This window comes from Sinohyriopsis cumingii, chromosome 15, assembly GCF_028554795.1.
Source record: "Sinohyriopsis cumingii isolate HCF-2022 chromosome 15, ASM2855479v2, whole genome shotgun sequence".
In the NCBI taxonomy this organism is placed as follows: Eukaryota; Metazoa; Mollusca; class Bivalvia; order Unionida; family Unionidae; genus Sinohyriopsis; species Sinohyriopsis cumingii.
Window position 1 is genome coordinate 132,592,303 of NC_142975.1, and position 22,771 is coordinate 132,615,073.

Below are 22,771 nucleotides of genomic sequence, written 5' to 3' on the forward strand. Positions count from 1 at the left end.
TGGGTCCTGTCCATCTAGAGAAATTCCTTGTTGAGAAGGCAGGCCCATTTTCATTTGGATCCGTCCATCTGGACAAATTCCTTGTTGAGAAAGCAGGGCCATTTTCATTTGGTCCTGTCGATCTAGAGAAATTCCTTGTTGAGAAGGCAGGGCCAACTTAATTTAGTCCTGTCCATCTACAGAAACTCCTGATTAAGATTGCACAATAACTACTGTTGACATATTTTTGAAAACTGTTTTAACTTTTGCCATTTTATTTATACACCATATATGTTTTGTGCTCAATTTAGGCTTAAACTACTTAAGGTGGATAAATGAGTAGGCATATTTGCATGCACAGGTAGAAACCACTTAACTTAGACCAATAAAATTGAGTAGTCTTATTTGTATGCATTTATAACCTGGTTAGAGTCTGAGGCCATTACAGCAATTTTATAAGAGTTTTAATTTAGTTTGGTGCTTTGTGGGTAATTATGGCACAGCAGCACAAGTAGGTTATTTAGTGCCATGGCAGTTGGCGTAAAGTACATCGCCAAGGACACACCATGGTAGCTGATTAAAAATGTTTATTTGATTTACTGTTTAGAATTTTTTGGGGATAGAATGCTAAGAAGTTTGCACATTTAGGCCAAAATCACTTAAGGTAGGCACTTAAAACAAATGCATACATGCTGATTTAACTTTGATGCTATTAAAGTATTTTTCAGTTTTTATCATAGTTTTGCAATAATTTTTTAACTTGGACTTTTTAGGCTTCATTTAGTGGCTTAACTAAGTCTCCTTGTTGGTTCATGTGTATACAAACACAAATATAGTTGGAAAATGAGTCTGTACCTTTATATGTGCATATGGTTATTAAAGCTCTTGGATTGCATGATGAAGTAAGCAGTCTGTCTTTTCTATGTAATAAAGATTAAAGCAGTTGTTCTGGAAGAGTTTATCTTGTTTTATGTCAGATATTAATTCTGCTCTAAAGATATAACAGTCTAGCAGAACAACTATTTTGAGATGCATGGTTGGACCTGTTGCAGTGACCTTGTCTTTTCACTGACCCAATAACTTATCAAGACATCATTAGGATTTTTCTTTTTGAAATAGACAGATACATTTTGACTGCATTTTTATGACTTGTGCAGAAATAGATGAATTTAACTTGAATTACATATACAAATATACTTTACAGTCTTTTTTGAAATTTGTATGTTTAAACAATGCTATTTATGAACACATCAACAAAATGTGAAAAGAAAGATCTGTATCAGGTATAGTTTTTATACAGTGATCGATTTGTGTAAGGTACCTTAATGAAACACAAATAAGGTATGGCTATAAACATCATTAAACTGGCTTAAATCAATTTAAAATTTCTTTGCAATTATTTACCATATATACACTACTCACTTATAAATAGAATACATTACTGCAGACTGCACAGATCCAGATCTGTTATTGCATAATGCACCAGCAGATCTGTGGCTGTGCAGTTTGTTAGAAGTAATCATTTGAACAAACAACATAAACCATGAACTGCCAGCTTGTTATGCAGTGTGTGTTATTTTCAGTTTGGACTCAACCTATAAATATATATATGTGGTAGTTTTAGTCCGTGCAATCACAAAACATGGCCATTATTACTTAGCCAGGTATGCATGTACAGCACCCTAGGCTGGTTTCATTTATAACACAATGGAGTTTTATCGCTTCCCAAAGGGAGTCGAGGTAGCCTTATAGTTGGACTTTTAATCAAGGGTTGTAGGTTCAGTACCTCGCCAGTCCAGCCCAAGGCAGCTGTCATAGTGCGTCCTTAGGAAAGATACTTAGCTACAGTAGTCATTGATGTGTTAAAAGTAACATAATTATCCACAAAAGAAAAAGTGCTATTAAATCCACACAAAAAAAGTGCCATTAAATCCACTAAAGAAAAAGTGCTATTAAATCCACAAAAGAAAAAGTGCTATTAAATCCACTAAAGGAAAAGTGCCATTAAATCCACTAACGAAAAAGTGCTATTAAATCCACTAAAGGAAAAGTGCTATTAAAGCCACAAAAGAAAAAGTGCTATTAAATCCACAAAAGAAAGTTCCTCTGCATTGCATTATTTTCATTTGAAGTAATTTTAGTTTTCATTTATTATTTATTTATCATGTGCAGTGCATGTTCAGCCATTTAACAGCATCATCATCAGCAAGATGGAGAGCCTGCAGTCCACTGGGGAACTTTGTCAGTGGACAGTTGTTCATAATGTGTGACATGATCTGTAGAGCTCCACAGCAATGGAAGAGTCAGTGGCCCAGTCCCATAGGTTAAGGTTGACTGCACAATGACCCTGTCTTGTCTGGAAGTGGCTCAGTGTGTTCCACAGATGATGTGGATGGTTGAAGCCAGGAGGGCAGACAGATGGCTCAGCTACAAGAGAGTGGTTTACAACATCTTGACACTCCATGCCAAAACTAGCTGTTGTATCCTCCTTCAATGAACATAATCAGATTGGACATTTCAAATTCATGTGGACTGCTGGATGTGAGGTGATGTCCATGTACAGTGGAAGTTTCTCACTGACGTAGACCTTAACCAACACTTTTGTGGTTGCTTCCTGGCAACGGAGATGTGTAGGAGGAATTTCTGTGAGTACCACCAGCCATGGTAATGGAGTAGGATGTAGCATTCCCGAGATAATGCACATTACGTGTCGAGCTTAACATCAATAACCTTGGTGTGGGATGATCAATAACAGAGGGCCAGTGCTGATGTCTTGAGTGTCTGAGCACTAGCACCCAGGGTTGAGCGACCTTGTTTGCAGAGTAGGTTGTTTCGAGTGCTAAGTTTTGCTGCAGTTTTCCTCAGGTGGCTGTAGAATGTCAGTGATCTGTCCAGAGTCACACCAAGGTATGTTCGTGTTGGGTCTGGTTTTATTTGCTGCCCAATGAGGAGTATGCAAAATAGTATTTATTGCACTTCTTTATTCAGTGGGAGCAGGGATCCATGTTCACGTCGCACTCCCTTTCAGTATTCAGCCAAGGCTCCACTCAGTGCTGGGGAAGCAAAGGATCCAACTTGCAAACTGAATTCAGCATTGAATCCTCATTACAAGCCATTACCAAGAGCAGCCCCCTACATGCCAGTGTCCTCTGACTTTCATGCCACTGGACCGGCTGGAGTGTACATCTGAGAGTGCTGCAGCTCATGGAGACATCAGACTTATGGACTCCAACAGGAGTCTTTCTTGTGCCATGTCCGTTCAATGTTTATATCAATGACTTGCCTGGAACACAGTTATGTAAAGTTCATGTATGCAGATGACATTGCTCTCAGGACCCAAAGTCAATAGTTTACTGATCATGAGTTTTCTCACTGGCATAAACCTAGCCAACAGTTTGTGTTTGCTTCCTGGCAATGGAGATGTGGAGAAGAACTGTTGCTGAGTACCGCCAGGTTCATGTATGCAGATGACATTGCTCTCAGGACCCAGAGTCAATAGTTCACTGAGCTTGAGGAGGCACTAAACAAGGAACTGGAGGAAATGACAGACTTCCTCAAGAAATGGCACCTACAGCAAAGCACAGCAAAGACATTCTCCAGCACCTTCCACCTTAACAATGCAAATGCCATGAGCTTTGCATCCTCCTCAGTGGGCAGCACATAAAACATGACCCGATATCAACATACCTTGGTGTGACTTTGGACAGATCACTGACATTCTACAACCACCTGAAGAAAACTGCAGCAAAACTTGGCACTCGAAACAACCTACTCCACACAGTGGCTGGCTCAACCCTGGGTGCTAGTGCTCAGACACTCAAAACATCAGCACTGGCCCTCTGTTATTTGAATGCCAAATATAGTACTCCTGTCTCAACTTGATCTTCCTCCATGAGCATAATCCCTGGAACACTGCGTCCTACTCCTTTACCATGACAGGCGGTACTGAGCAACAGTTCTTCTCCACATCTCCATTGCCAGGAAGCAAACACAAACTGCTGGCTAGGTTTATGCCAGTGAGAAACTTCCACTGTACATGGACGTACTTCACATCCAGCAGTCTGCTTGGCTTCGAGACATCCAATCTGGTTAGGTTCACTGTCAGAGGACATGACAGCGAATTTGGCATGGAGTGATGACTGGTCTTTAATAGATGTTTTAAATCACTACCTTGTTGCTGAGCCATCTGTCTGCCTTCCTGGCTTCAAACCATCCACAACATCTTTGGATCATTTTGAACCATTTCCAGACAGGACTGGGTCATTGTGCAGTCAACCTTGTCCAATGGAGCCTGGCCACTGACTCATCCTGCAGATGTGGAGTTCTACAAACCATGGTGCATATTGTGAACAACTGTCCACTGACAAAGTTCCCCAGTGGACTGAAGGCTTGGCGCCTTGACAATGATGACAATTTTAAATGGCTGGACACTGCACACAATAACTAAATTTATTCAGTAAATTCTTCAACAGTAAAACCTCCAAGGAGATTCACACACCTTTCCTGCCAAGTTTAGTGGCTGACAGTTTTCCATTGTTTTATAACAGATGCCTTACTGTGATGGTGAAGGAGCAAAACTTTAATCATTATACTTAAAACTTATTATTATTTATTGTGTGGCTTAATCTTGTGATCTTTGCTGTGTGCTAAATTCTGGTAAAACACAGTTAGGCTGTGCTCTAAGTCTAGCTTTTATTCCAATAATAATAATAATACATTTATTTTCTTGGGATTATAAATTTGGTCCAGAATCAGTGAATATTACATGGTCTTTAAGTAGTAGAATATTAAAAATATAAATTCCACATATATGCATAAATAAAACTCTTATTACAATGTCTCATACCCCCACATGTAATTAGAAAAGATACTTGTAGACACACACAAACATACACATACATCAGTGTGGACTGCTTCAGTGGCCTAAGTGGTTAGGACATCCACCTCAGATGTAGGAGGTCACTGGTTCAAACCCCAGCGAGTCATACCAAAGACTTATAAAAATGGTACTAGCAACTGCCTTGCTTGGTGCTCAGCATTAAGAGGTTATTGTTTTAACTGTCAATCAGTGGTGTCAGAAAAATGTATTATGTACTACACACATCATAAATGCATTTTCATGTTATACCTCACTTTTATCATTGGTAATCTCTGTACATATACTCATCTCTTTGATTCGTCATAGATGTTATACAGTGAGCAAGACAGAGTAATTACATGATGTTTCGGTGTGGATAAAAGCAGAATCCCAGGGTAAATTGTTTGGGGTCCTGAATCCAGGGTTCATGATATTTTTATCCCCACAGTAGGGTACATACTTAACATAGAAAAATATAATTCTGTTGATAAATTCTTCTGTTGTCAGATCCCCCTGAGATGATAACTTCAGACCATGACAGTATGAGAGCTTGTTTATTTTGAGCTGATAATTATTAAACTATCATATTTTTAAGTTATTATGGGAAATTATCTGCATTGCATTGTGGGTAAAATTGGGGCAATGCTATACTTTCACTTGTTCACCCAATATAAATAAAATTAATCATAAATGAGAATCTAATACCAGTTACATGCACAATACTTTGCAGAAAATTACCCACAATGTCTTGCAAAGATGGAGCCAATTTGTACTAGAATTTCCATTGCATAAGCCATCATCTACTAAAAGTCATGCTACTAAATGAAATTGATATTCATGCATCTCCTTACAGAACTCCCATATTGTTAAGGTTTGTGGCTAGCATTTTAATTTGAAATATATTTTTAGAAATACTGGATGGATATACTTCCTGACCATGTTAATTTAAAATATATTTTTTGAAATACTGGATGGATATACATCCTGACCATGTTAATATGAAATATATTTTTAGAAATACTGGATGGATATACATCCTGACCATGTTAATTTGAAATATATTTTTAGAAATACTGGATGGATATACATCCTGACCATGTTAATTTGAAATATATTTTTAGAAATACTGGATAGATATACTTCCTGACCATGTTAATTTGAAATATATTTTTAGAAATACTGGATAGATATACTTCCTGACTATGTTAAATTTTAGTTAGTACCTTCACAATGTGTCAGATTACCTTAGCTTGCATGGCATGGCCTTTCCTATTGTTGAGAGAGGAAATTCCACTCAGAATACAAAATGGAGACAATTTGTACTAGAATTTCCATTGCATAAGCCATCATCTACTAAAAGTCATGCTACTAAATGAAATTGATATTCATGCATCTCCTTACAGAACTCCCATATTGTTAAGGTTTGTGGATAGCATTTTAATTTGAAATATATTTTTAGAAATACTGGATGGATATACTTCCTGACCATGTTAATTTGAAATATATTTTTTGAAATACTGGATGGATATACTTCCTGACCATGTTAATATGAAATATATTTTTAGAAATACTGGATGGATATACATCCTGACCATGTTAATTTGAAATATATTTTTAGAAATAATGGATAGATATACTTCCTGACCATGTTAAATTTTAGTTAGTACCTTCACAATGTGTCAGATTACCTTAGCTTGCATGGCATGGTCTTTCCTATTGCTGAGAGAGGAAATTCCACTCAGAATACAAATTACCTTTTTGTTTGAGTTTGTCTTCAGTACAAACACCTACTTGACATTTTTATGCTAAAGACATCCATTTATAACTTAAGATTGTTCCAGCCAACGGTGGTGAAATTGTACAGCAAACCCTTTCTAAGTAGACAGTCCTCTGTCTTAAAAATATATGTCCATTAATGAAAAATTGTATTGTTCTCAGATTTTCTATTATTGATTGATGTCACTGTACCTTCAATGTTATTTAATTACATTGCTGCTATAAGTGGTCATAATTGATATATCACATGAATAGAGACAATCCGCATACCTGTACTCATTAGCGTGGTACTTATAAAATCACAGAATTTTTATGCTGGCAATTACCCTGTGTCATTTTATGTTCATTTTTCATATACCAAAATATATAGACAATTTCATGAAAAATGTTAAGTTGTGACAATTTTAAATATTATAAATTGTATAGTGGCAATCAGCAATATGATGGACATTTACAGGTCTGAATGTCGGACAAACTTCCATGGTGCTAGTGATAGTATTGGTCAGTAGTCCATAGATATCAGTAAGTGTTTGGTTTAACTGACATACAGCAGTATGTTCATTGAGACTGCAGTCAGACTTGGTGATTTTAGGTAGTTGTCAGTGTTCAATACAGTTACATGTTAGGAGTTACTTTTACCATTTTCTGTTCTGTTTGTTCCTGATGGCATCATTTATACCAGGAAACAAGACAACACATAAATGCCAATGCAGTATCTTACAAAATTTCATATTGATTGTAAAAGCATATAGATTTTAATCATGATTAAGATTAATTACAAAATAGTCACATAACAAAATCATTGTATGTCCAGATTGTATTATTATGGTGTAAGGTCTATTCATTTGCACACGAGGACTACTGTAATTGCAAGTAATTCATGTTTATGTCCAGGAAGAGGAATTATCAGGGTCTAATAAAACTTTAAAATTGGATTCTTCTGAGATGCTCTGGTGTTTATGGACTTGTGATAACCATTTTATAGGCACTGTCACTAAAATAAAGGAACTGTTACTCTGCATGTTTTCCGTAATGATTCGTGTTGACATCAATCTGTCCTTCTAGGATGGAAATATCTTCCAACTAATCAGATACTGTATATATTGATGCACAAGTCAGTGGCAAACAACATAGACCCAGGTCTGCTGTTGCATAATGTACCATCATTTGTGGGTGTGTGTTGTTTTTCAGGACAACATAGACCCAAGTCTGCTGTTGCATAATGTACCATCATTTCTGGGTGTGTGTTGTTTTTCAGGACAACATAGACCCAAGTCTGCTGTTGCATAATGTACCATCATTTCTGGGTGTGTGTTGTTTTTCAGGACAACATAGACCCAGGTCTGCTGTTGCATAATGTACCATCATTTCTGGGTGTGTGTTGTTTTTCAGGACAATATAGACCCAGGTCTGCTGTTGCATAATGTACCACCATTTCTTTGGTGTGTGTTGTTTTTCAGGACAACATAGACCCAGGTCTGCTGTTGCATAATGTACCATCATTTCTGGGTGTGTGTTGTTTTTCAGGACAACATAGACCCAAGTCTGCTGTTGCATAATGTACCATCATTTCTGGGTGTGTGTTGTTTTTCAGGACAACATAGACCCAGGTCTGCTGTTGCATAATGTACTATCATTTCTGGGTATGTGTTGTTTTTCAGGACAATATAGACCCAAGTCTGCTGTTGCATAATGTACCATCATTTCTGGGTGTGTGTTGTTTTTCAGGACAACATAGACCCAGGTCTGCTGTTGCATAATGTACCATCATTTCTGGGTATGTGTTGTTTTTCAGGACAATATAGACCCAAGTCTGCTGTTGCATAATGTACCATCATTTCTGGGTGTGTGTTGTTTTTCAGGACAATATAGACCCAAGTCTGCTGTTGCATAATGTACCATCATTTCTGGGTGTGTGTTGTTTTTCAGGACAACATAGACCCAAGTCTGCTGTTGCATAATGTACCATCATTTCTGGGTGTGTGTTGTTTTTCAGGACAACATAGACCCAGGTCTGCTGTTGCATAATGTACCATCATTTCTGGGTGTGTGTTGTTTTTTCAGGACAACATAGACCCAGGTCTGCAGGGTCTGTGTTGTTTGGAGTTGGATCTGATTTGCGTGCTGTCTGTATAGTACGTTAGTATGGCGTTGATCAAGACATACAATTTGTTTATTACTGCAAAACACAGTATTTTAGGATCATTATATTTTAATGAATCTTTAAATTTACAGTAAATCAGTGACATCCCATGCATAAACTGCATATTTTCATAATATATTCCATACATTTTTGTAAATTAATTGTAGTTTGCTGCACTGAATCTTCTCTGTAAATTTGTGCTGCACTTTGTTGTTTTTAGATTTGGAATATGCTGCAATTATTTTACAAACACTTTGCAAAGGTGAAATGTGTAAATGCAAGAAAGCATTAGTTGCAAACTTTCTGCAAATATTTAGGAAAGACTCAACAGGTGGAACATTTACCAATTGAATCAAGTTGCATGTAGTCTGAAAACTAAGAGATTTTTATGTACTTGGTTGGCAAGTGTGCAGACAGGTTGTGTTAGTTAAAGCCTTTGTCTGCTGTGTAGACTGTATACATGTAAATGGTTATTAATAAGTTCCAGCATGGAAATATTGTAAAATTATTCTAACACATTAGTCTTTTGAGGAAGAAAGTATTTTGGGCTTTCTGAAGAAAAGTATTATGGCAGTCATCATTTTTAATCACTGCATTGCAAATGGCTCACTAAGTATCATAACTTGTTGAAATTTTAAAAAAATGTAATAACCATATACATAATTGATTCCCTGAGTAATCCCCTCCCCTCCTCCCACCTCCAATTTCTATAGAATTCTAAGAATTACACTGATATGGAGGGGGGGAGGAGAACATATGGTGAATACTCCAAGATGCAGCAAATGCTGCCTCAACAAGTGATGCTTGAGGGTCTAGCTTTAATGAAATATATGGTAGCAGCTGACAATCTGGTCTTGAGGCATAAAGGTCAATACCACATTTACCAAAAATGTTCAATTTCCTGGAAATTTTAGGTTTCAACCTGCATTCAGAATCATAATTTAATTAGCGTGATAAAACATCAGCCTCTATTTGCTTTAGGAAGGAATCCACTGCACACATAGTGCCAAAGTAAAGGAAATAGTACACAGAGTCTGATTGTCTTTTACAAGAGTCTTGAAATATGAGTGGACACCCTGAACTATTGAAAAAACTATAAAAACTTTGTTAGTAGCTAAAACCACAAACTGACCATCACTTTGGACTTGTCTACTTACAAGTCCTATGCCTATGTGTCATCTCATGGGGTCTCATGGTGTACAAAAGATTAAATAAAATGTTTATTATTCTTTATCTTTTGGCTCAGTTTTTACTATCTTTTCCTGCTGACCACATTGTTATATAACACGACTAGCTTTGGTCATACGTAATGTGTTCTGGTGATGAGTAATGAATAACATGAGCTGTCATGTGAAACTAATATGATTCCATCACAACACAGTACTCCATCATTATAAGTCATTTAGTATACAGTAAATCCACTTTATAATGATGTATTTTATACATCTAATTTTACTAGTTCATAATAAGGTAGGATCTATAAGGCTAAGCCTACCTTATAAAAGGACCTATGTTTTAATGAAAGACTTTATAATGAGAGAATGTAGGATATTCCTAGTAATCATGTTTTAATGAAAGACTTTATAATGAGAGAATGCAGGATATTCCTAGCAATCATATACATTGTCTGTTTTATAAAAATGAGGGTAATCCAGAAGAAGTCCTCTTGCTTGATCACTACAAATATGTAATAAACAAGTCAACCACTATGTAAGACTCTAAAGTTAATTATTTTGTGTTCAAGATTAGTTTTGCTAATGTCTGAACATTTTAAAATAATTTGTTGACATTTTTGGCAGTTGGTTTAATCATTCCCCATGGAGCAAGAAAAAAAATGGAGCAGACTACCAGATTAAGGAATGGTTTGGAAATCTACATGATTATTTCTGTCTTCTTCTTCAAAATTATACATAAACATGCACAAGTAACAGTCTCACCCCTCTGCAATTAAGTAGTAATGTCAAGTCACATTATCTCCTCATCACTAACTCATAATAATCATGTATCCTGTTTTAGCGTATGGGAAAGAGCTCAACAGGAAGCCACAGCAGTTCATTTAGTACTAGAACAAGCTTCGTGATAAAAGAATCATCAGTTTGATACCTGTCCAGACCAGCTTGAGTAAGATGTCACATTGTGCTCTTGGCAAAGGCATTTGTTTCCTGCATGTTGCAGAGTATAGTCAGTAATGTGCTGAAAGTACCATTAAAAACCATCCAGTGGTTTCTGGTAGTAAAAACAGTTACTTTACCCTGTTCTTTTCCCTGGTCTTTTGCCTGGTTTTACCCTGGTCTTTACCCTGGTCTTTTCCCTGGTTAAATTCTCAAATGCCATAATCATTAAAGTTAATAAAATGGATATTGAGGAATCTTGGGAATGTTTTTATAACAATGCTACTTGTGACAGACATTTAGTTCCAATATCTGGTGAGTTGAATGTCAGTTATGTATTAATGCGTATCTGTATGAACAATCTTGTGTGTGTGTGTGTGTGTGTGTGTAATGACTGTGTGATTCTGCAGTTTAGTTTGAGACAGAATATATCACCTTTTGACCACTCTGGTGGCCTAAGTGGTTAGAGCATCCACTTTGGATGCAGGAGGTCACAGGCTTGAACCCCAGCAGAGTTATACCAAAGACTTTTAAAAATATTACTAACTGCTGTCTCACTATGGCATTCAGCATTAAGAGGTTAGTGTTTGGACTGGTCAGCCTGGTATCAGAATAATGTGACTAGGTGGGACATGATACAAGATGTCAGCGGCATAACTGGATGGGACATGATGCAACATGTCTGTGGCATGATGCCACAGTGCTAGACATCACTATAAATTGCCACACAGCAAACATTGTAGATAGATGAATGAAAAAGTGTTAGAGCTTCATTAAAAAAAACAAATCACACACACATCACCCTTTAATTTTTACACGCTCAATAAAGTTTAAGGGATATAACACGTCAACTTGTCAATCTGTCAAACTTTTGGGTTTCACTCTCTAGTTTCATATTTTGCTTTGGGTTAAATTTTCAAAGAGAAAGAATTTCCCCGGTTTGCCTTACTGGTTTACCTGGCTATTTAAGAAAGATCTTATATTTGTTTAAAAGAAATTTAAATTCCCTTTATTTTGGTGTATGATTAATGGGTGTGATAGAGTGCAGATTGGCCTTAGTTCATAACAGTGCACGCTGCTTGGTCGTTTTCACTTCATGGACTTCAAAGGTAATTGTAAAGAAAAACTAGTGAATGACTTTTTTGACTTTCTATAGTAAATCATTCATTACACTTTCAGAAACTAGTATTGTCTTGTCTGGCAAAATTTGATTTTCCTGTTTCAAGAACTGTTAAAGTTAATGTACCTTGGATGACTAATTCAGTCACATGTAGCAGACAGTTGGTTAGCTGCATGCTTAGATATGTACAATTTCTACAAAAATATACAAAGAAATTTCAGCCACAGTACATCAATGTAACATAATGGTATGCCAAAATTCTATCCATTATACACGTTTTAAATGCAATCAGCTTCACCTTACACCTGTTACTCTCTCAGATCATGTAATTCATATTTGAACATACATTGTAAAAATGTTGAGTTAACTTAATGAAGCTCAGAATATCTACTTATAATGATTGGATGTTACAAGTGTCCTATGAAAAATGGAGTCTATCTGATTAGCAATTTTAGAGTAGTCTCCATTTTTATTTGTGACCTCTCCATGCATGCATGCATTATACTCCTACCTTAATAAAACTTGGATTTTCCACGAACTACTGTTACCAGACTTTGTGGATTATATATAGCTAGCACATGGTGTAAGGAAGAAGCCTATTAGTTTTAGAGTAAAAAGTCATGGAAAAAGAATCTTTTGAGAGCTTATCCTAGTTGTAACTGAAAAAAATAGACATTGTTTTTTTAATGAACTTTCAGTCCATAAACATTCTTGAATTTGGAGCACTCATTACTGAAATTAGCACCTGACTCTTTGGGGCGGAACTGAAATCACATGTTTCAAACAGTCCAGTAAATGCCAGTAAATCAAGGGTGGATATAGGACAGTACTAATTGTATGGAAAAATGGGAACCAGCCTGGAAATGGGTGAACATAAAATAGAGTACATATGAGTTTGGCTGGCCAGGATTGGTTAATAATGTAAGTTATTTTTAGGAAAAAAAGATTCTTCTGAGAGCTTATCCTAGATGTAACTGAAAAAAAAAATGGAGACTGTTTTATTGATGGAATTTCACTCCTTTATCAGTCTTGAATTTGGAACACTCATTACTGAAATTGGCACCTGACTCTTTGGTGTGGAATTGAAAGCACATGTTTCAAACACATGTAGGTCCAGAAAATGCCATGGTTCACATCCTTTCCTCTACACAGAAGCTGACATCCAGGTTTCATCTATACCAGTATAGGTTTGATCATGAGCACTCAGAAATTTAAAGTTTTTAAATTTTTTATATCATGGTGTTTGCGTAGGTTTACCATGGGAACTGAATTAGTACCAAGAGTCCAGAAGAAGAATGGTTTTTGCACGTCAGCTCTACATCACCGACTTGAACTGGTCTTTGTAGAGCCAGGCTTTCATTTGGGGTTAAGCAGAATATACATGGATCTTGGGGGCAAAAGGTCATTGTGACTGAAAGAAGAAAATGGTTTTTGCATAGTTATTATAATGAACCACATATCTTGACCAAAGTTTGTGGAGGACTTGTATTTTAGGTATGGATTTTAGTGGCAAGTTACAAAGGTCATTGTGGTTCAAAGAAAGATGAGATTCCCAAAACAACATTTTTGTTCTGTTGTTAGTTTCTTGTACCAAACTTTGTGGATGTTTTGCACTTAAAGTGATAAAGAAACCTTTAGATTCTGGGGTCTAAAGGTCAGGGGTCAAGGTCATGATGAACCTGACAAGAAAATTGCTTCTTTCATATTAAGTTTGTTGTGTTAAGTTCATATACTGGTAGGACTGAGACATTGGGTGGGGATATAAATAATGTCCTGTTCATGGTACTTGTGTTGATAATTCTATTTATGGTGCAGTTCCTATCTTGCATCATCATGGGGTACTTTGTAAGCACTAGCTTGCTGACAGAACTAACTGGATGTGGAGGAATTATTATGCCCAGCAATATCTATTTAGGAAGGATATAGTGTTACTCATGATGGAATATTGGCCCATGTCTGATTTAGGGTAGTCCCCTTATACGGAATCATGTGTTTTCCAATTACATTATGTATACTGGTAGGGGCATGTGTGTTCTATGGATACATTTTTATTTTTAATTGGTTATATTGATTACTGTTTGTAAGAAAAATGCATTGGTCTACCACCAGTATAGCATAGGGGAGACCTGTTAAAAAGATAACATTTTATTAATGATATTGAATTTATGCAAATGCAGCATATTAAAACATGCTTAATGTGAGTAAATAATTGACGCAATGCAATATGACTCAGATTGTTAAAGCTATGTTAAAAATACACAAACACTTAATACAGTGCTGTCATAAGTGATGATGGGTACAAGCTCCAAACCTCTGGAGGAAGCAGTAATTCTCATTGTTTTCATAGATCTCTGATGGGAATGAGTAATTCCCATTGACTACCAATTGGGGTAATTCCTGTTTTCTTCATAAATCTCTGTTATAAAGTGTAATTCCTATTGACATCTTTTAATGGGAAGGGGTAATTCCCATTGTCTTTATTTACCTTTGATGGGGAAGGGGTAATTCCCATTGCCTTTATTTATCTTTGCTGGGGAAGGGGTAAATGCAGTTGTTTTTATCTCTGATGGGAAATAATGCTTCCCTTTGGCTTTCTAGATAGCTGATTGGAGAAGTGTACTTAACATTGTCTTCATTGATCTCTGATGGAGTAATGTAATTCCCATCATAAATCTCTGAAGGGAAAGAGGTAATTCCCATAGCTGTTAATAGATAGATTATTGTTCACTTGGTCTTTGATTTAAGGGTTATTTAGGGAGCACAAGATCTGCACAAATTAGTACCCCATAAATAATAGTTAATTAACAGTATTCTCTATGGATTGATCATGGTTATTAATAAGTTAATGCGAATGCTTCAGAATTGGGATAACCAGATTTGCTGTTTCTGCCTTTTTCTCAAATTTGAAACATGTAAATTGTATCCTATCCCATCTTTTATACTTGCAAAGGAAAGAATTAATTTGATGTTGTTGCCAAAAGGTTCACACCACCATGACTAAAGAAGAAAAATTGGTTTTTGGATAGCAAGTTTAGTTATAGATTATGTACCTGACCAAAGTTTGAGGAGGGCTTGTTTCAAGTATGCCTTTTGAATTTGGGGTCAAGAGGTCAATGATCAGGATCATTGTGGCTCAAAGGAAAATGGCTTTTCCAGAATGACTCTAGTTCTACAGTACATTCTTTGACCAAAATTTTGCATATATTATGCTCAATAAAAATTTAAATAATCTTCAGGGATTTCTCCACCATGGCTGTATCAATTTAGTTGTAACTTTGTGCATTAAGATTTCTTGGATGATTGTTTTTCATCTCAATAATTATTATTGAGATTGCCATTAAAGACTACTTGGTTTTCAGTTTTGCAAATACAATCAAAGCACAATGAAAGAGACGAACAGGTAGGTGCAGATTAAGTTAGCAAGTTAGGGTACATGTAAGAATAAAATGGATAAAAGAATGAACAAACAATACATCGATGTATGAAAAGATAGACAATTATGAGAATTTGGAAATCTCATAGTTTATACAAGAATAAGAACAAACAAGAGGATAAAGAAGGACCATAACATTTTATAAAATGGACATTTTAATGTTACTGAAACCAGGATTGGAAGTACAAGATGCAAATTAGGACAATGAACCTGAGTCTATTGAATAAGGAGTTTTATTTACAGTTTTAAAATGAAAAACAAAACAAGTCTTTATTTGTTTTTTTGTATTAAATCTGGTTTATATTTTATCTTTGAGTGTTATTTTATATAAGTAAAGCTACATAGTTCAACATAAGTATCACATTGTCTACACTCCAATTTTGTTCTGTTCATCTGGAAGCAATATGGGGTGCATGCAAGGCCTTGTAGGTAAATGACATCAAATTCTATTTACAGCAACAGGGGGAATTCATACCTGCCCTATTATGTTATGTCACGGGATATTGTCATTTAAATGACAAATAAGAAAGGAAGAGTTCTATATCTTAATGTTCACTGCAAAGATTTTTAAAAATCCACCAGTATTTTTAGTTGCACTCAAGAGTTGACTGAATGGTATCCGCTTATGACATTCATTGCTATTAAGTTTGCATTGCAGGCTCTCGGTAGTTGTCTAATCCAAATTGTGGTTATGACTCTGCATATATCTGGTCATATATTTATTCCCCCATATACTATATTAATTACTATTCCCCCATATACTATATTAATTACTATTCCCCCATATACTATATTAATTACTATTCCCCCATATACTGTATTAATTACTATTCCCCCATATACTATATTAATTACTATTCCCCATATACTATATTAATTACTGTTCCCCCATATACTATATTAATTAATATTCCCCCATATACTATATTAATTACTATTCCCCCATATACTATATTAATTACTATTCCCCCATATACTATCTGTTATGTATATTTAATTTGCGTTATTTAAATTTAATAATATGCTGTAGATTATGTAATAATAGCTGACCTTGTCCAAAATCAGTTTCAGTTTTATAAACAACATTGTTTTTACCTTTTTCTAACTGAAGGATAAATATTAGGATTATTATCCTAAACTGAGTCAAGGACATTTGAATTTTTTCACATATAGCTAGATCATACCACTCCAGTGGCCTAGTGGTTAGAGAATCCACCTCGGATGCAAGAGGTTGCGGGTTCGAACCCCAGCTAAGTCATAACAAAGACTTATAAAAATGGTACTAACAGCTGCCTCGCTTGGCGCTCAGCATTAACATCTTAGTGTTAGGACTGGTTGGGCTGGTGTCAAGATAATGTGACTGGGTGGGACAGGATGCTACATGTCTGTAGCATGATTCCCCGGTGCTAGACATCACTATAAACTGCCACACTGCAGACATCATAGTAAGATGACTGAAAATGTTTAAAGCTACGTTAAAAATCCTAATCACACACACACACATACACAAATAGCTAGGCCTGGTTTATGTGATGATTGTCACATGCTCTGTTGTAACCAACCTTCTAATTATTCTGAAGCAATTAACTTTTGACCTTCATCTGAGTTTTATTTTTATGTCATATATTTTTACACAAATATTGTTTACTGGAAAATTGGTCATTTGAGCAATAACATCTGAGCAGAATCAATCTGTATTATTGTTGTGCAGTCATTTGATTTTGGTGAAATTATTAAATTCAGAATATTCTTCTCTGGAAATGCAAAGTGCTCAGAAATAATATTCTTGGACATAGAGACTTGAATTTATAGTGAAATTTAAAGAAGGATATATTCTTGAATTGTATTACTGTGATCCAACCAAAGACTATTTGCACATCAACACAACACAGGCCATCACAGACACATCAACACTTCCAGTGTTGGATTTATTTTGGAATACCACGTTTATTCAGAACTTTAATTATTAGCACTTGTGTTAGAAATTCCAGGATTATTTGGGATTTAATTCACAATACCATAAGTTATTTTTGTTTACATTGTATTCTAAGGGGATAATTTATTGAAGGTCAGGCAATTTTTAGTCAGTGACACAAAAGCCATGATGGACCAACTTTGATCCCTTTATTACTTATAATATATCAATAAAAATCAAAGTCTCCAGATCACAATGTACAGATTTTTGTGTACTCATAGCAACTGTTGTGTAACAATTCCAAATAGGATTAGCAGTAATCAGCATGCATCATTGCATCAGTCATTGCACTGGTAGAACAGTTCTGGTCTCCAGTAGACTGGTTATGACTGGTTTTTGTTGTTGTTGTGGGGTTTAATGCCATTTTTCAGCACACGATAGGCTATACATGGCGGCCAGTATTAATGGTGGAGGAAGAACCCGGGAAAACCCTGGAAAGAACCACCGACCCACGAGAAGCTACTGGCAAGCTTTCTCACATACCAACATTGGCCGAATCCAAGACTTGAACCCATGCAGATAGTGGTGAGATGGCAGTGATCCGTAACAGAGAGTGCTTTAGACCACTCTGACACTCGGGGCCCCGACTGGTTTTTGTAATTTGTGGATAGAACACTTAAAAAATAGTTTGCTTTTCTTATATTTTTTAAAATCTTCTAATTTTAACAGCTATAAATTTCAACCATAAAGGGTTTGTGTCGTAGATGACCTTTTAAAATGGAATTTTTGTCTTCATGCCAGTAGAATATGCATGCATATAGGGTGAAATAAACATTCAGGTGTCCAGTGGTCAGAGGTAATATGAACAGAATGGTTTCAGCACAGTAAGTATAGTTCAAGACCCCATACCCTTAGTGTTGGTCAAAGATCTCCCGAGTCCATTAAACACTACTGGTGCCTTTATAAAGGGACTATTTGACACAGGGTGGGTGTATAATGTGCCCTTCATGGTAATGTTGTTTCATTATGCTTATATTTCCAAAGCCCTTAAATGGATTTTATTCATGCCTTTATGAATTATTATTAAGTCAAGACAGTTAATTCACTGACATACTTGATGAACCAGTTGATTTTGATGTCAAGGTCACACATTTTGCAGCAGTGCTTGAGCCTGGCTTAACAGACAAACCCTAGCCTTCTTATTTAGCACAAGCTGCATTTTCACAAAGGGGAGCATAGGCAGCTTTTTTTTTCTTCATCATATGGTAACTTTCTTGATAAAATTGTGCTTCTACCCTGTTGAAACATAATCAAGGTCATATGTCCAGTACTGTATATTCAAACATAATCAAGGTCATATGTCCAGTACTGTATCTTCAAACATTATCAAGGTCATATGTCCAGTACTATATCTTCAAATATAATCAAAGTCATATGTTCAGTACTATATCTTCAAACACTATCAAGGTCATATGTCCAGTACTATATCTTCAAACATTATCAAGGTCATATGTCCAGTACTATATCTTCAAACATAATCAAGGTCATATGTCCAGTACTATATCTTCAAACATTATCAAGGTCATATGTCCAGTACTATATATTCAATATAATTTAACATAATTACGGTCATATGTCTTTTGCCATATCTTTGAACATAGCTACAGTCTTCAAGTGGACACAGCCTCAGTCCAGTATGCAGCCTCAAGGTAGATTATGAGGGCCTCAAGGTAGATTAGTTTTTAGCTAATTGTGTTACCCTCTTTAAATAAGGTCATTATTATTATTATTATTATTACAATAATTGTATTATCATTGAAATCATTGAAAAAATGGTGTACTTACTAAAGCTCATGTTACACTACCCACAAGGGGCCCTGAGTGGCCAAGTGGTCTAAAGTGCTCTCTGTTACGGAATACTGCCATCTCACCTCTGTCTGCATGGGTTCGAGCCTCAGGTTCAGCCAGTGTGGGTATGTGAGAAAGCTTGCCAGTAGCTTCTCGTGGGTCAGTGGTTCTTTCCGGGGTTTTCCCGGGTTCTTCCTCCACCATTAATACTGGCTGCCATGTATAGCCTATCTTGTGCTGAAAAATGGCGTTAAACCCAATAACAACAACAACAACACTACCCACATCCCGTGCTTCATTTTCATTTCTGAAGCAATGTAGAATTTATATGAATATTTGTTTATATACTTTGTGTGTATGTGTGTGTGTGTGTGTGTGTGTGTGAACAAAATAATAACTTGTATTTTATATGTACATAATAGAGGGCTTCAAGGTAGAATAGCTTCTCATTTGTAACTAATTGAGTTACCCTCTGAGAATAAAGTCTTTATTATTTTTATTATTGTTATTATTATTATTATTATTATTATTATTATTATTATACTGTTAGGGGACTTATAAGTTCCTTCTTTAGAGGAAAATCTCATTCATAAAATTAAAGCTAATGAGATTCAAGTGATTACTACCTCATGAACCTATGTATCTCGTTAGTGTCTGGAAGATGTGATGAAAGCCACATTTTGGTGATCTCACAGTACCTTCTCCTCCTTTTGCCTTTGCTTGTTGGCTCACCAAAGCAAAGGCATATTTTCCTTGGCTCCAGTTGTAACAGCTCAAAAAAAGGGGCCCATGTGGATGCCATCCGATAGTAGTCTTCTATTCTACAGGCCTGTTATGGGATCATCAGCCTTCCAGCAGACTGACAAATCAAGTTAACTGATATTAAAATGTTGTGGGGGTTTTGGTGGTGAAACTAATCTTAATGATGTAATTCATACCTCATGCTATTTGCCAGATTCCTTCCTCCTGGCCTATTGATGTCCCACTAGTTAGGCTACATCCTAAAATGAATCAAGGACACTGCACATGAGCATGTTATCTGTGAGGTGCACCAGGGTTGATCTTTGGTTCACCTTAATGCAGAGGTTCTTAACCTTTTTGGACAGCAACCCACACTAACCATCAAATGCTAAATAACCACTTGGGTAAGAATATCAAATTATTAAGGCTGATCTCAGTTACCCACTCAAAAACAGCATGTTGACCCAGTTTTGGGGTTGCAACCTATGGGTTAAGAACCACTGCCTTTGTGGAATGACAAATTCTCATCGTATGGTCAGGGTATTTTCCACCGGGAATAGTACTTATTACTCCAAAGCAACAAGTAAGTATTACATTATGAAAAAAAAAGTTACCCCAAAACCACACAACAAGGATCCATGTTCAGATATTTTAATATGTTCTTGGGACCATTTCTTTTTATCTTCCGATCAGTCAAAAAGCTAGTTTGTTAGAGAGTTTTATTGTATCTATATGAGAGGAAAACAATATTCACAAAGAAGATAAGGACTAATATTATACAACTTCTTCAGGACTGTTGTGCTATAAGTACAGCAGGACTAGTGAAATATAACTAGCAGGTTTATTGTGCAATAAAACTAAAAGGACTATTGTCCAATGACACCAGCAGGGCTATTGTCCAATGACACCAGCAGGGCTATTGTCCAATGACACCAGAAGGGCTATTGTCCAATGACACCAGCAAGGCTATTGAGCTATAACTCGAGCATTCTTTCCAATGATTATTTTGATAGTTTTCTTCTCAATAAATATTAATGAATTTTGCTTCTTTTTTTTTTTCAGACTGTCCGACCAGGTCATAAATATGTAAGTATGTTGTTAATTTCTTCTCTCGTTCGCTTGATTTTTTGGGCACTACTGGTCTTAAAGCTTGAGGAGCTTAGACAATGGCCTGTCCTGAATATCTCATCTGCTGTCTGGAATATCTCATCTGGCAAAAGCTAATTATTGCTTCTCCTAAACTACTGGGAGAAATGTCATGAAACTTGATGTATCAGTTTATTCCAAGGTCTAGTTCCCAAATATGGTGCCCCTAGGACATCCTGTTGAGCTACAACAGTAACCATCTTGAAAGTCTTCATCATGACTATTCATCCAGAATTTGTTGTCATATATATTGACATGTTTTTTATTACTAAAAGACATAATATCCAATTGTCATAAATGAATATGATGCCAATCTAGCATCCAGTATTGCCACCAGTCACCATCTTTAAAACCTTGTTATCAGTGACTGACTGCAGAACAGTTAGTCATATTGACATGGGTTTTTCACTAAACAAAACTTCTTAGGAAATTGTCAAGCTGATCCTACATAAAACTGGTGCCTATCAGATTATTAGGCAGGTTTTAGGTGCCTGTATCTTCAAGGTACTCTCATTTTATCCTTTATTAGGTAGGTTTTAGGTGCCTGTATCTTCAAGGTACTCTTATTTTATCCTTTATTAGGCAGGTTTTAGGTGCCTGTATCTTCAAGGTACTCTCATTTTATCCTTTATTAGGCAGGTTTTAGGTGCCTGTATCTTCAAGGTACTCTCATTTTAACCTTTATTAGGCAGGTTTTAGGTGCCAGTATATGAGACATCAGAATTTTCAACGATGTTTGTGAATGGTTTTTGAAAATAAAGTGCATGCTTATTTCATCTTTATTACACCAGCTTGTCAAACTATCAATCTGTCTGTGTGTGTGTGTGTGTGTGTGTGTGTGTGTGTGTGTGTGTGTGTGTCCTTGTGGCATGAATCTTTATTTGTTATAGCTTTTATTACTAGTAGCAGATGATTGTATCCTAATTTAAAAGTCATTGTCCATCTTGTGTTTAACTCGGGGATAATTATGTTATACTTACTCTTTACATTTACCATGTGTCCCTGAATAATTGATCTTCAAGACAGAATTCAACTCAGTTGATAATGTAAGAGCATTTTTCAAAGAATCGTGTAATAGATTTTTTTTGTTTGTTGTTCTGGAATGGAAGAATGTTTAGCTGAAATAGATCTTAATTTAGGAATCCTGTTGTGTTTTCATGCTAATGAAATGGTTTCTATGGACCCCATTCTTAAAGATAGAAAATACTTTAAAACAACTTTTTTCCAGCAACAAAAGAATCATCCTATAATTGACCAATAGAAGGTCATCTTATTTAATGAGCATTCATGAAAAGGACAGAAATAACACTCAAGTCTTAATGACCCATTTATTTAAAATGTGTAGTGTTGAAAGATGCTACCTGATACTAAGCTTTAACACAATAATAATTGTTGTTGAATAATGAGGTAAAAATAATGAATAGATAGCTAGTGGATGCAAAGAGTTTGGTGGTTAGTAAACTCTGGAATGATGTGGTTAACATCAAAGATGGAAAGTGAAAATGTATGACAGTAAAAGCATTAGAACTATAGCTAACCTTTAAATTATAAGGGACATCTAAGTTGGACAGCATCTAAACCCATTACTCAATAAAACATGAATAAGACAGTGTGAGAAGTCAGGATTAAAATTCCCCATGGTTCCATAGAAACTGCTGCATTGTCATAAACACTTCTTCAGTTACAATGGTATCATTTACA

At 35.9% G+C, this 22,771-nt stretch overlaps 1 protein-coding gene across 2 annotated transcripts in view; it reads left to right on the forward strand.

Moving 5' to 3' along the window:
* The window catches only part of LOC149782797 (CD109 antigen-like), a 642,407-nt gene that overhangs the window by 431,054 nt on the left and 188,582 nt on the right, over positions 1-22,771 (forward strand). For both annotated transcript variants that reach the window (XM_089934311.1, XM_089934312.1), the window contains exon 15: positions 20,987-21,010. In XM_089934311.1, the coding sequence (XP_089790437.1) occupies positions 20,987-21,010 (24 nt within the window). The remainder of the gene's footprint in view (positions 1-20,986; positions 21,011-22,771) is intronic.